General features: G+C 41.5%; 1 protein-coding gene and 1 long non-coding RNA gene across 2 annotated transcripts in view; both read left to right on the top strand.

Moving 5' to 3' along the window:
- Positions 1 to 13,383, top strand: part of LOC311125151 (lysine-specific demethylase 4C-like) — a gene marked incomplete at its 5' end in the record, with an annotated part of 18,201 nt that extends 4,818 nt beyond the window's left edge. Inside the window, 5 exons of the mRNA XM_084199214.1 lie at positions 314 to 514; positions 1,268 to 1,438; positions 1,644 to 1,763; positions 7,862 to 7,954; positions 12,219 to 13,383. Coding sequence (XP_084055340.1) covers positions 314 to 514; positions 1,268 to 1,438; positions 1,644 to 1,763; positions 7,862 to 7,954; positions 12,219 to 12,386 — 753 coding nt within the window. The remainder of the gene's footprint in view (positions 1 to 313; positions 515 to 1,267; positions 1,439 to 1,643; positions 1,764 to 7,861; positions 7,955 to 12,218) is intronic.
- On the top strand, positions 4,238 to 5,399 carry LOC311125152. Its single transcript, XR_014612844.1, has 3 exons — positions 4,238 to 4,499; positions 4,658 to 4,704; positions 4,846 to 5,399. It is a non-coding gene; the product is annotated as an uncharacterized lncRNA (long non-coding RNA).
- Positions 13,384 to 14,088: the final 705 nt, after the last annotated feature.

Here is a 14,088-nt window from a genome sequence, read left to right as displayed (position 1 = left end):
TGATTCTCTGGAGAAGGGTCTGAGGTGATTATAGTCAGTTGAGTTGATTCTCTGGAGAAGGGTCTGAGGTGATTATAGTCAGTTGAGTTGATTCTCTGGAGAAGAGTCTGAGGTGATTATAGTCAGTTGAGTTGATTCTCTGGAGAAGAGTCTGAGGTGATTATAGTCAGTTGAGTTGATTCTCTGGAGAAGGGTCTGAGGTGATTATAGTCAGTTGAGTTGATTCTCTGGAGAAGAGTCTGAGGTGATTATAGTCCGGTGGGGGAGGGGATGTCTGTACATTGTTTTATAACGTGTGTCTCTCTCTGTGTAGAAGTGCATCTACTGCCGTAAGCGGTGTGTGAGGCGTGGCCAGGGCGGGGGAGGGGCATGTATCCAGTGTTCGTGCGGGCGATGTCCCACCTCCTTCCACGTTACCTGTGCCCACGCCGCCGGGGTCACCATGGAGCCGGACGATTGGCCCTACGTGGTGTCAATCACCTGCCACAGGCATCAATCACGGAGCTCGTCTGCTGTGAGTACTCAGAGCGGCTCCGCTTCTGTCCCTCCCCCCACTGGAGGTAACACACACACACACGGAAGCATAGACACAGACACACTCAGACACACACACACACACCAAGTAGACATACACACACACGCTTGCATAAGACAACTACACATCCATCCTGTCCATCTCAACCCCTCTGAACAGGTCCATTTTCTTTACAAACTGACTTTATTTGTCTTTTCCCAACATCAACTTTGAGGCTTGGTTACCGTAGAACTTTGAGGCTTGGTTACCGTAGAACTTTGAGGCTTGGTTACCGTAGAACTTTGAGGCTTGGTTACCGTAGAACTTTGAGGCTTGGTTACCGTAGAACTTTGAGGCTTGGTTACCGTAGAACTTTGAGGCTTGGTTACCGTAGAACTTTGAGGCTTGGTTACCGTAGAACTTTCTACTGGTGACACACTCCGGTCTTTTATCTTCAGCCAGACAGTGATATCTCTCTCTCCCTCCCCCCTACTCCCCCCCTCTCTCTCCCTCCCCCCTACTCCCCCCCTCTCTCTCTCTCCCTCCCCCCTACTCCCCCCCTCTCTCTCCCTCCCCCCTACTCCCCCCCTCTCTCTCCCTCCCCCCCTACTCCCCCCCTCTCTCTCCCTCCCCCCTACTCCCCCCCTCTCTCTCCCTCCCCCCCTCTCTCTCCCTCCCCCCTACTCCCCCCCCTCTCTCTCCCTCCTCCCTACTCCCCCCCTCTCTCTCCATCCCTCCATCTCTCTCTCTCAGCAGCGTGCAGCGTTTCAGAAGGACATCGTACTGGGTCAGACCGTCATCTCCAAACACAAGAACCTGAGGTACTACAGTTCAAAGGTCACCCAGGTGACCTCCCAGACCTTCTATGAGGTCATGTTTGATGACGGATCCTTCAGCAACGACACCTACCCAGAGGACATAGTGGTGAGGAGGGACACACACACACACACACACACACACACACACACACACACACACATCCCTACCCAGAGGATATAGTGGTGAGGAGGGACACACACACACACACACACACACACACACACACACACACACACACACCCCTACCCAGAGGATATAGAGGTGAGGAGGGACTCACACACCACTGAGCTCTTCTCTCCTGTCCTCTCAGAGCAGGGACTGTGCCCGTCTTGGTCCTCCTGAAGTAGGGGAGGCTGTCCAGGTGAAATGGCCTGATGGACTCTTCTATGGAGCCAAATACCTGGGATCCAACACCTCGTATATGTACCAGGTAAACACACACCACAGAGACACGCAAACAAATGCAGACACACACACACACACCACATACACACACAGCAGAGACACAGGCACACACACATCAGACACACACACATATCCTGGACACACACACACACACACACACACTTATTTGACTTGAACATCCTTTCGTGACAAACTCACTCACTGCCCTTTGAAGCCTGCAGCCGTTACATACAGGTGTTAGTCCAGGACCAAGACAGGAAACACTGCAGTAAACTGAACTCACTCAACTTTGCAATCTTTAATACCCTGGACTCAATGACTTTAACCAGTCTCTAAGTTCTATGGAGAGAGAGATGAGGGAGGGAGAGAAATACATGGAGAGACTGGTAAAGAGAGGATGGAGAAAGCAGATGGAGAGCGATGGAGAGAGAGAGAGAGAGAGAGGTGGAGAGAGAGCGAGAGAGAGAGGTAGAGAGCGAGAGAGAGAGGTAGAGAGCGAGGTAGAGAGGTAGAGAGGTAGAGAGGTAGAGAGGTAGAGAGGTAGAGAGGTAGAGAGGTAGAGAGAGAGAGGTAGAGAGAGAGAGGTAGAGAGAGAGAGGTAGAGAGAGAGAGGTAGAGAGAGAGAGGTAGAGAGAGCATGCGTGAGAGGTAAAGGGAGAGAGTGTGAGAGGTAAAGAGAGAGAGCGTGAGAGGTAAAGAGAGAGAGCGTGAGAGGTAAAGAGAGAGAGCGTGAGAGGTAAAGAGAGAGAGCGTGAGAGGTAAAGAGAGAGAGCGTGAGAGGTAAAGAGAGAGAGCGTGAGAGGTAAAGAGAGAGAGCGTGAGAGGTAAAGAGAGAGAGCGTGAGAGGTAAAGAGAGAGAGCGTGAGAGGTAAAGAGAGAGAGCGTGAGAGGTAAAGAGAGAGAGCGTGAGAGGTAAGAGAGAGAGCGTGAGAGGTAGAGCGACGACGATGAGGAGGAGAATGAGGTTGTGATAATCTGCATTATTTAAACATGCTGAAATATTCACCAAGTCAAGATGGTGGAGCAACCACTTAAGTCTCTATTTAGTTTGTTCTGTCTCCGTGGGAACGTGTGTTATGTTGCACAACTGTCTCTGACGCATGGTGCTGCTCTGTGACGACAGTTACTGTAGATGGACGATGGTTTAGAAAAGTGTTAATGGGGAAAAATAACTTGATCCACACGTTAAGGTGGAGAAAGGTAGGTTAAGGTACGCCTAAACCGCCTCTGATGCAGGTACTGCTCAATGACGCCAGATGGGAGGTTTTATAATGGGGAAATGGTCACTTTAATAGCTTTGATAGGTAGATGGATAGACAGGAGGTTTAATAGCTTTGATAGGTAGATGGATAGACAGGAGGTTTAATCATGTTTAATAGCTTTGATAGGTAGATGGATAGACAGGAGGTTTAATAATGTTTAATAGCTTTGATAGGTAGATGGATAGACAGGAGGTTTAATAGCTTTGATAGGTAGATGGATAGACAGGAGGTTTAATAGCTTTGATAGGTAGATGGATAGACAGGAGGTTTAATAGCTTTGATAGGTAGATGGATAGACAGGAGGTTTAATAATGTTTAATAGCTTTGATAGGTAGATGGATAGACAGGAGGTTTAATAATGTTTAATAGCTTTGATAGGAAGATGGATAGACAGGAGGTTTAATAATGTTTAATAGCTTTGATAGGTAGATGGATAGACAGGAGGTTTAATCATGTTTAATAGCTTTGATAGGAAGATGGATAGACAGGAGGTTTAATCATGTTTAATAGCTTTGATAGGAAGATGGATAGAAAGGAGGTTTAATAATGTTTAATAGCTTTGATAGGAAGATGGATAGACAGGAGGTTTAATCATGTTTAATAGCTTTGATAGGTAGATGGATAGACAGGAGGTTTAATAATGTTTAATAGCTTTGATAGGTAGATGGATAGACAGGAGGTTTAATAATGTCTAATAGCTTTGATAGGTAGATGGATAGGCAGGAGGTTTAATAGCTTTGATAGGTAGATGGATAGACAGGACGTTTAATAGCTTTGATAGGTAGATGGATAGACAGGAGGTTTAATAGCTTTGATAGGAAGATGGATAGACAGGAGGTTTAATAATGTTTAATAGCTTTGATAGGAAGATGGATAGACAGGAGGTTTAATAGCTTTGATAGGAAGATGGATAGACAGGAGGTTTAATAGCTTTGATAGGTAGATGGATAGACAGGAGGTTTAATAGCTTTGATCGGAAGATGGATAGACAGGAGGTTTAATAGCTTTGATAGGTAGATGGATAGACAGGAGGTTTAATAATGTTTAATAGCTTTGATAGGTAGATGGATAGACAGGAGGTTTAATAATGTTTAATAGCTTTGATAGGAAGATGGATAGACAGGAGGTTTAATAATGTTTAATAGCTTTGATAGGTAGATGGATAGACAGGAGGTTTAATAGCTTTGATAGGAAGATGGATAGACAGGAGGTTTAATAGCTTTGATCGGAAGATGGATAGACAGGAGGTTTAATAATGTTTAATAGCTTTGATGGGAAGATGGATAGACAGGAGGTTTAATAGCTTTGATAGGTAGATGGATAGACAGGAGGTTTAATCATGTTTAATAGCTTTGATAGGTAGATGGATAGACAGGAGGTTTAATAGCTTTGATAGGAAGATGGATAGACAGGAGGTTTAATAGCTTTGATAGGAAGATGGATAGACAGGAGGTTTAATCATGTTTAATAGCTTTGATAGGTAGATGGATAGACAGGAGGTTTAATAGCTTTGATAGGAAGATGGATAGACAGGAGGTTTAATAGCTTTGATAGGAAGATGGATAGACAGGAGGTTTAATAATGTTTAATAGCTTTGATAGGAAGATGGATAGACAGGAGGTTTAATAGCTTTGATCGGAAGATGGATAGACAGGAGGTTTAATAATGTTTAATAGCTTTGATAGGTAGATGGATAGACAGGAGGTTTAATAATGTTTAATAGCTTTGATCGGAAGATGGATAGACAGGAGGTTTAATAATGTTTAATAGCTTTGATGGGTAGATGGATAGACAGGATGTTTAATAATGTTTAATAGCTTTGATAGGAAGATGGATAGACAGGAGGTTTAATAATGTTTAATAGCTTTGATAGGTAGATGGATAGACAGGAGGTTTAATAATGTTTAATAGCTTTGATAGGTAGATGGATAGACAGGAGGTTTAATAGCTTTGATAGGAAGATGGATAGACAGGAGGTTTAATAATGTTTAATAGCTTTGATAGGTAGATGGATAGACAGGAGGTTTAATAATGTTTAATAGCTTTGATAGGAAGATGGATAGACAGGAGGTTTAATAATGTTTAATAGCTTTGATAGGAAGATGGATAGACAGGAGGTTTAATAATGTTTAATAGCTTTGATAGGTAGATGGATAGACAGGAGGTTTAATAGCTTTGATAGGTAGATGGATAGACAGGAGGTTTAATAATGTTTAATAGCTTTGATAGGAAGATGGATAGACAGGAGGTTTAATAATGTTTAATAGCTTTGATAGGTAGATGGATAGACAGGAGGTTTAATAATGTTTAATAGCTTTGATAGGTAGATGGATAGACAGGAGGTTTAATAATGTTTAATAGCTTTGATAGGTAGATGGATAGACAGGAGGTTTAATAATGTTTAATAGCTTTGATAGGTACAGTGGGGAAAAAAAGTATTTAGTCAGCCACCAATTCTGCAAGTTCTCCCACTTAAAAAGATGAGAGAGGCCTGTAATTTTCATCATAGGTACACGTCAACTATGACAGACAAAATGAGGAAAAAAAATCCAGAAAATCACATTGTAGGATTTTTTATGAATTTATTTGCAAATTATGGTGGAAAATAAGTATTTGGTCAATAACGAAAGTTTCTCAATACTTTGTTATATACCCTTTGTTGGCAATGACACAGGTCAAATGTTTTCTGTAAGTCTTCACAAGGTTTTCACACACTGTTGCTGGTATTTTGGCCCATTCCTCCATGCAGATCTCCTCTAGAGCAGTGATGTTTTGGGGCTGTCGCTGGGCAACACGGACTTTCAACTCCCTCCAAAGATTTTCTATGGGGTTGAGATCTGGAGACTGGCTAGGCCACTCCAGGACCTTGAAATGCTTCTTACGAAGCCACTCCTTCGTTGCCCGGGCGGTGTGTTTGGGATCATTGTCATGCTGAAAGACCCAGCCACATTTCATCTTCAATGCCCTTGCTGATGGAAGGAGGTTTTCACTCAAAATCTCACGATACATGGCCCCATTCATTCTTTCCTTTACACGGATCAGTCGTCCTGGTCCCTTTGCAGAAAAACAGTCCCAAAGCATGATGTTTCCACCCCCATGCTTCAAAGTAGGTATGGTGTTCTTTGGATGCAACTCAGCATTCTTTGCCCTCCAAACACGACGAGTTGGGTTTTTACCAAAAAGTTATATTTTGGTTTCATCTGACCATATGACATTCTCCCAATCCTCTTTTGGATCATCCAAATGCACTCTAGCAAACTTCAGACGGGCCTGGACATGTACTGGCTTAAGCAGGGGAACACGTCTGGCACTGCATGATTTGAGTCCCTGGCGGCGTAGTGTGTTACTGATGGTAGGCTTTGTTACTTTGGTCCCAGCTCTCTGCAGGTCATTCACTAGGTCCCCCCGTGTGGTTCTGGGATTTTTGCTCACCGTTCTTGTGATCATTTTGACCCCACGGGGTGAGATCTTGTGTGGAGCCCCAGATCGAGGGAGATTATCAGTGGTCTTGTATGTCTTCCATTTCCTAATAATTGCTCCCACAGTTGATTTCTTCAAACCAAGCTGCTTACCTATTGCAGATTCAGTCTTCCCAGCCTGGTGCAGGTCTACAATTTAGTTTCTGGTGTCCTTTGACAGCTCTTTCGTCTTGGCCATAGTGGAGTTTGGAGTGTGACTGTTTGAGGTTGTGGACAGGTGTCTTTTATACTGATAACAAGTTCAAACAGGTGCCATTAATACAGGTAACGATTGGAGGACAGAGAAGCCTCTTAAAAAAGAAGTTACAGGTCTGTGAGAGCCAGAAATCTTGCTTGTTTGTAGGTGACCAAATACTTATTTTCCACCATCATTTGCAAATAAATTCATTAAAAATCCTACAATGTGATTTTCTGGATTTTTTTCCTCAATTTGTCTGTCATAGTTGACATGTACCTATGATGAAAATTACAGGCCTCTCTCATCTTTTTAAGTGGGAGAACTTGCACAATTGGTGGCTGACTAAATACTTTTTTTCCCCACTGTAGATGGATAGACAGGAGGTTTAATAATGTTTAATAGCTTTGATAGGTAGATGGATAGACAGGAGGTTTAATAATGTCTAATAGCTTTGATAGGAAGATGGATAGACAGGAGGTTTAATAATGTTTAATAGCTTTGATGGGTAGATGGATAGACAGGAGGTTTAATAATGTTTAATAGCTTTGATAGGTAGATGGATAGACAGGAGGTTTAATAATGTTTAATAGCTTTGATGGGTAGATGGATAGACAGGAGGTTTAATAATGTTTAATAGCTTTGATAGGTAGATGGATAGACAGGAGGTTTAATAGCTTTGATGGGTAGATGGATAGACAGGAGGTTTAATAATGTTTAATAGCTTTGATAGGTAGATGGATAGACAGGAGGTTTAATAACGTTTAATAGCTTTGATGGGTAGATGGATAGACAGGAGGTTTAATAATGTTTAATAGCTTTGATAGGTAGATGGATAGACAGGAGGTTTAATAATGTCTAATAGCTTTGATGGGTAGATGGATAGACAGGAGGTTTAATAATGTTTAATAGCTTTGATAGGTAGATGGATAGACAGGAGGTTTAATAATGTTTAATAGCTTTGATGGGTAGATGGATAGACAGGAGGTTTAATAATGTCTAATAGCTTTGATAGTAACATTTCACACAGTATTAAGTAGTGGTCAGATATTAAATAAAGAATATGTTATCTAACCATGAGGAAGAGCGTGTAGGCCTATATCACATTTATGGACAGAAATAGATTCATTTAATATAACTGAATTATATAATATCAACAGAATAAATTGATGAAAATGAATAAGGGAACGTGTGTGTTCTTTCCCAGGTGGAGTTTGAGGATGGTTCCCAGGTGTTAGCTAAGAGAGAGGACGTCTATACTCTGGATGAAGACCTTCCCAAAAAGGTGAAAGGGCGACTCGTAAGTACTGTACTCTCCAAACATGTACTGGCGTGTGTGTGTTGCCGTGTGTGTGTGGTCGTGTATGGTTTATAGTGATATGATGCTATTATACACTACATGACCAAAAGTATGTGGACACCTGCTCGTCGAATATCTCATTCCAAAATCATGGGCATTAATATGGAGTTGGTCCCCCTAGGCTTTTCACTAGATGTTGGAATATTGCTGTGGGGACTTGCTTCCATTCAGATACAAGAGCATTAGTGAGGTCGGGCGCTGATGTTGGGCGATTAGGCCTGGCTCGCAGTCGGCGTTCCAATTCATCCCAAAGGTGTTCGATGGGGTTGAGGTCAGGGCTCTGTGTAAGCCAGTCAAGTTCTTACATTACCGATCTCGACAAACCATTTCTGTATGGACCTCGCTTTGAGCACGGGGGCAATCAATCAATCAAATTTTATTTAGAAAGCCCTTTTTACATACTATACTACACTACTAGACTAGACTGACTCTATGTACCACACTATACTACTAAACTAGACTGACTATGTACCACACTATACTACTAGACTGACTCTATGTACCACACCACACTATACTACTAGACTAGACTGACTATGTACCACACTATACTACTAGACTGACTATGTACCACACTATACTACTAGACTGACTATGTACCACACTATACTACTAGACTGACTATGTACCACACCACACTATACTACTAGACTGACTATGTACCACACTATACTACTAGACTAGACTGACTATGTACCACACTATACTACTAGACTGACTATGTACCACACTATACTACTAGACTGACTATGTACCACACTATACTACTAGACTGACTATGTACCACACTATACTACTAGACTATGTACCACACTATACTACTAGACTAGACTGACTATGTACCACACTATACTACTAGACTATGTACCACACTATACTACTAGACTAGACTGACTATGTACCACACTATACTACTAGACTGACTATGTACCACACTATACTACTAGACTGACTATGTACCACACTATACTACTAGACTGACTATGTACCACACCACACTATACTACTAGACTAGACTGACTATGTACCACACTATACTACTAGACTGACTATGTACCACACTATACTACTAGACTGACTCTATGTACCACACTATACTACTAGACTGACTATGTACCACACTATACTACTAGACTGACTATGTACCACACTATACTACTAGACTATGTACCACACTATACTACTAGACTATGTACCACACTATACTACTAGACTATGTACCACACTATACTACTAGACTGACTATGTACCACACTATACTACTAGACTGACTCTATGTACCACACTATACTACTAGACTGACTATGTACCACACTATACTACTAGACTGACTATGTACCACACTATACTACTAGACTAGACTGACTATGTACCACACTATACTACTAGACTAGACTGACTATGTACCACACTATACTACTAGACTATGTACCACACTATACTACTAGACTGACTCTATGTACCACACTATACTACTAGACTGACTATGTACCACACTATACTACTAGACTGACTATGTACCACACTATACTACTAGACTATGTACCACACTATACTACTAGACTATGTACCACACTATACTACTAGACTGACTATGTACCACACTATACTACTAGACTGACTATGTACCACACTATACTACTAGACTATGTACCACACTATACTACTAGACTATGTACCACACTATACTACTAGACTATGTACCACACTATACTACTAGACTATGTACCACACTATACTACTAGACTGACTCTATGTACCACACTATACTACTAGACTGACTATGTACCACACTATACTACTAGACTATGTACCACACTATACTACTAGACTGACTATGTACCACACTATACTACTAGACTGACTATGTACCACACTATACTACTAGACTATGTACCACACTATACTACTAGACTATGTACCACACTATACTACTAGACTATGTACCACACTATACTACTAGACTATGTACCACACTATACTACTAGACTATGTACCACACTATACTACTAGACTGACTCTATGTACCACACTATACTACTAGACTGACTATGTACCACACTATACTACTAGACTATGTACCACACTATACTACTAGACTATGTACCACACTATACTACTAGACTGACTCTATGTACCACACTATACTACTAGACTGACTCTATGTACCACACTATACTACTAGACTGACTATGTACCACACTATACTACTAGACTGACTATGTACCACACTATACTACTAGACTGACTATGTACCACACTATACTACTAGACTGACTATGTACCACACTATACTACTAGACTATGTACCACACTATACTACTAGACTATGTACCACACTATACTACTAGACTGACTCTATGTACCACACTATACTACTAGACTGACTATGTACCACACTATACTACTAGACTATGTACCACACTATACTACTAGACTGACTATGTACCACACTATACTACTAGACTATGTACCACACTATACTACTAGACTGACTATGTACCACACTATACTACTAGACTGACTATGTACCACACTATACTACTAGACTGACTATGTACCACACTATACTACTAGACTATGTACCACACTATACTACTAGACTATGTACCACACTATACTACTAGACTATGTACCACACTATACTACTAGACTGACTCTATGTACCACACTATACTACTAGACTGACTATGTACCACACTATACTACTAGACTATGTACCACACTATACTACTAGACTGACTATGTACCACACTATACTACTAGACTATGTACCACACTATACTACTAGACTGACTATGTACCACACTATACTACTAGACTATGTACCACACTATACTACTAGACTATGTACCACACTATACTACTAGACTGACTATGTACCACATTATACTACTAGACTGACTATGTACCACACTATACTACTATACTGACTCTATGTACCACACTATACTACTAGACTATGTACCACACTATACTACTAGACTGACTATGTACCACACTATACTACTAGACTGACTATGTACCACACTATACTACTAGACTGACTATGTACCACACTATACTACTAGACTAGACTGACTATGTACCACATTATACTACTAGACTGACTATGTACCACACTATACTACTATACTGACTCTATGTACCACACTATACTACTAGACTATGTACCACACTATACTACTAGACTGACTATGTACCACACTATACTACTAGACTATGTACCACACTATACTACTAGACTATGTACCACACTATACTACTAGACTGACTATGTACCACATTATACTACTAGACTGACTATGTACCACACTATACTACTAGACTATGTACCACACTATACTACTAGACTATGTACCACACTATACTACTAGACTGACTATGTACCACATTATACTACTAGACTGACTATGTACCACACTATACTACTATACTGACTCTATGTACCACACTATACTACTAGACTGACTATGTACCACACTATACTACTAGACTGACTATGTACCACACTATACTACTAGACTGACTATGTACCACACCACACTATACTACTAGACTAGACTGACTATGTACCACACTATACTACTAGACTATGTACCACACTATACTACTAGACTGACTATGTACCACACTATACTACTAGACTATGTACCACACTATACTACTAGACTGACTATGTACCACACTATACTACTAGACTATGTACCACACTATACTACTAGACTGACTATGTACCACACTATACTACTAGACTATGTACCACACTATACTACTAGACTGACTATGTACCACACTATACTACTAGACTATGTACCACACTATACTACTAGACTGACTATGTACCACACTATACTACTAGACTGACTATGTACCACACTATACTACTAGACTGACTATGTACCACACTATACTACTAGACTATGTACCACACTATACTACTAGACTGACTATGTACCACACTATACTACTAGACTGACTATGTACCACACTATACTACTAGACTATGTACCACACTATACTACTAGACTGACTATGTACCACACTATACTACTAGACTATGTACCACACTATACTACTAGACTGACTATGTACCACACTATACTACTAGACTATGTACCACACTATACTACTAGACTGACTATGTACCACACATGTACCTGTATGTTTACCTCCTTTTCTCCCCCCTCTCGTCTCTCTCCAGTCGACAGCATCCAGCATGCGTTTCCAGGACGCCTTCTTCACCACCCAGGGAGAGAGGAAGAGACAGAGAACGCCCAACTCCCGTTTCCAGAATGACTATGTGGCCCTCCCAGGCCTCCTTACCGCCACCAAGAGCACATGGGAGTCCCGCAGCCCCAAAGGGACATGATGGAGGGGTGGAGAGATAGATGGAGGGGTGAAAAATGAATGCACTGACGTGTGTGTGTGTGTGTGTGGGATGTAAAGGTTTTTGTGTGTGTGTAGGAGAAGAGGGCTGGGCAGAGGAGAATTTTGATTGGACTGTATTGTCCTGAAGAAAGATTATCATGGGTTGTGGTGGTTGCCTAGCGCTTTCGCAGAAGTCAGGGAATTCAAAACAAAACAACTTTGTCACCTGATCACGTTTTTTGAAATAAATGACAAACACAAAGGTTTTCTTTGTATATTACAAACTAAGCTTTTTTTTCTAAACAAGCCTAAAATACAGAAGCGTTTTGGAATCTGCTGTCTATCTGATGATTCTTTTGAATATTAATGCACTTTGCTCTTCCTAGTGTCTTCGTTCCCCAGTCCCAGGGTACGTCCCAAACGGCACCCTATTCCCTATATATAGATATATAGATAGATAGATAGATAGATAGATAGATAGATAGATAGAGTACTACTTTTGACCAGGGCCCTGGTTACAGTAGTGTACTTACAGGGTGCCATTTGGGACACCGTCCCAGTGTTTTCCCTCCGCATGTTTAGCTGTCTTCTGCTACTGGCTCTCGGCCGCGTCTCCATACTCTCAAACGGCTTCCTCTCCTCGTTTCCTCGTATCTTCCGTCTCCTTTCCTTCATCCTTCATTTCGCAATGACCTGAAAAGACTGGAAAGGCGAACGCAAACTCACAGAAGGCATCCCCCATTTTGATATTGCTTTAATTTGTTCGGTCTTGCCAGATCGGTACGGATTAAGGGAGTCGAGGAGAGGGAAGTAGCTAGATTATTGAGTTCTCATTAACATGTGAAACAGAGTTGCTACTGTCACTGTGTTGAATAAAAACACAATTGTCGAATGATTTAATTTAATATTTGTATTTATTTTTTTGGGCTTGCTTTTAAAAAAGTATTGCTAAATGCTGTAAGGGGAAAAAAAATAAAACATCCATGTTTGCTTTTTTATTCTGTTGTCCTGCGTTGTGTTTGTTACCAGGGAATGAATGATTTGATGAGGCAGGAGAGAGTGTGGTGTAAAGGTAGTTAAAGGCGCTGTTATGATCCTGGAGGTTTGTTTACGCTAGTGGCTAGAAGGAGTAGGGCCTACAGCGCCATCTAGTGGTCGCGTCGGGGACAACCGTTATTGAAAACTAGCATTTTAGCCTAACCTTAACCTCATTCTCCTAACCTGCTATGTAAACAAACCATTAGTCGCATTGAATCCGGACTAAATTAAGATGGACATGTGGAAATAATTGGAGACAACTAATCATTGGCACCTGGCGGTATCTGTGCCTGATAACTTAAACTCACAGCAGCTGATTTGTCTCACTTTGACCTGCTGACCAGCAGAGGGGGTTAGAACCTACAACCATGATCCTGAGACTTGACCAGGATTTCAAACTGCAACCATGCTCTGGAGTTTGGATGGGGTAAGCTCCTGAGCCTTGACCAGAGCCTTGACTGGGGTTAGAACCTACAACCATACTCCAGAACCTTGACTGGGGTTAGAACCTACAACCATACTCCAGAACCTTGACTGGGGTTAGAACCTACAACCATACTCCAGAACCTTGACTGGGGTTAGAACCTACAACCATGCCCCTGAGAGCCTTGACTGGGGTTAGAACCTACAACCATACTCCAGAACCTTGACTGGGGTTAGAACCT

This window comes from Coregonus lavaretus (assembly GCF_964263955.1).
Source record: "Coregonus lavaretus genome assembly, contig: HAP1_SCAFFOLD_8543, whole genome shotgun sequence".
Classification (NCBI taxonomy): Eukaryota; Metazoa; Chordata; class Actinopteri; order Salmoniformes; family Salmonidae; genus Coregonus; species Coregonus lavaretus.
Note: the sequence above shows the minus strand (reverse complement) of the source record. Positions and strands in the feature narration are given on the sequence as shown.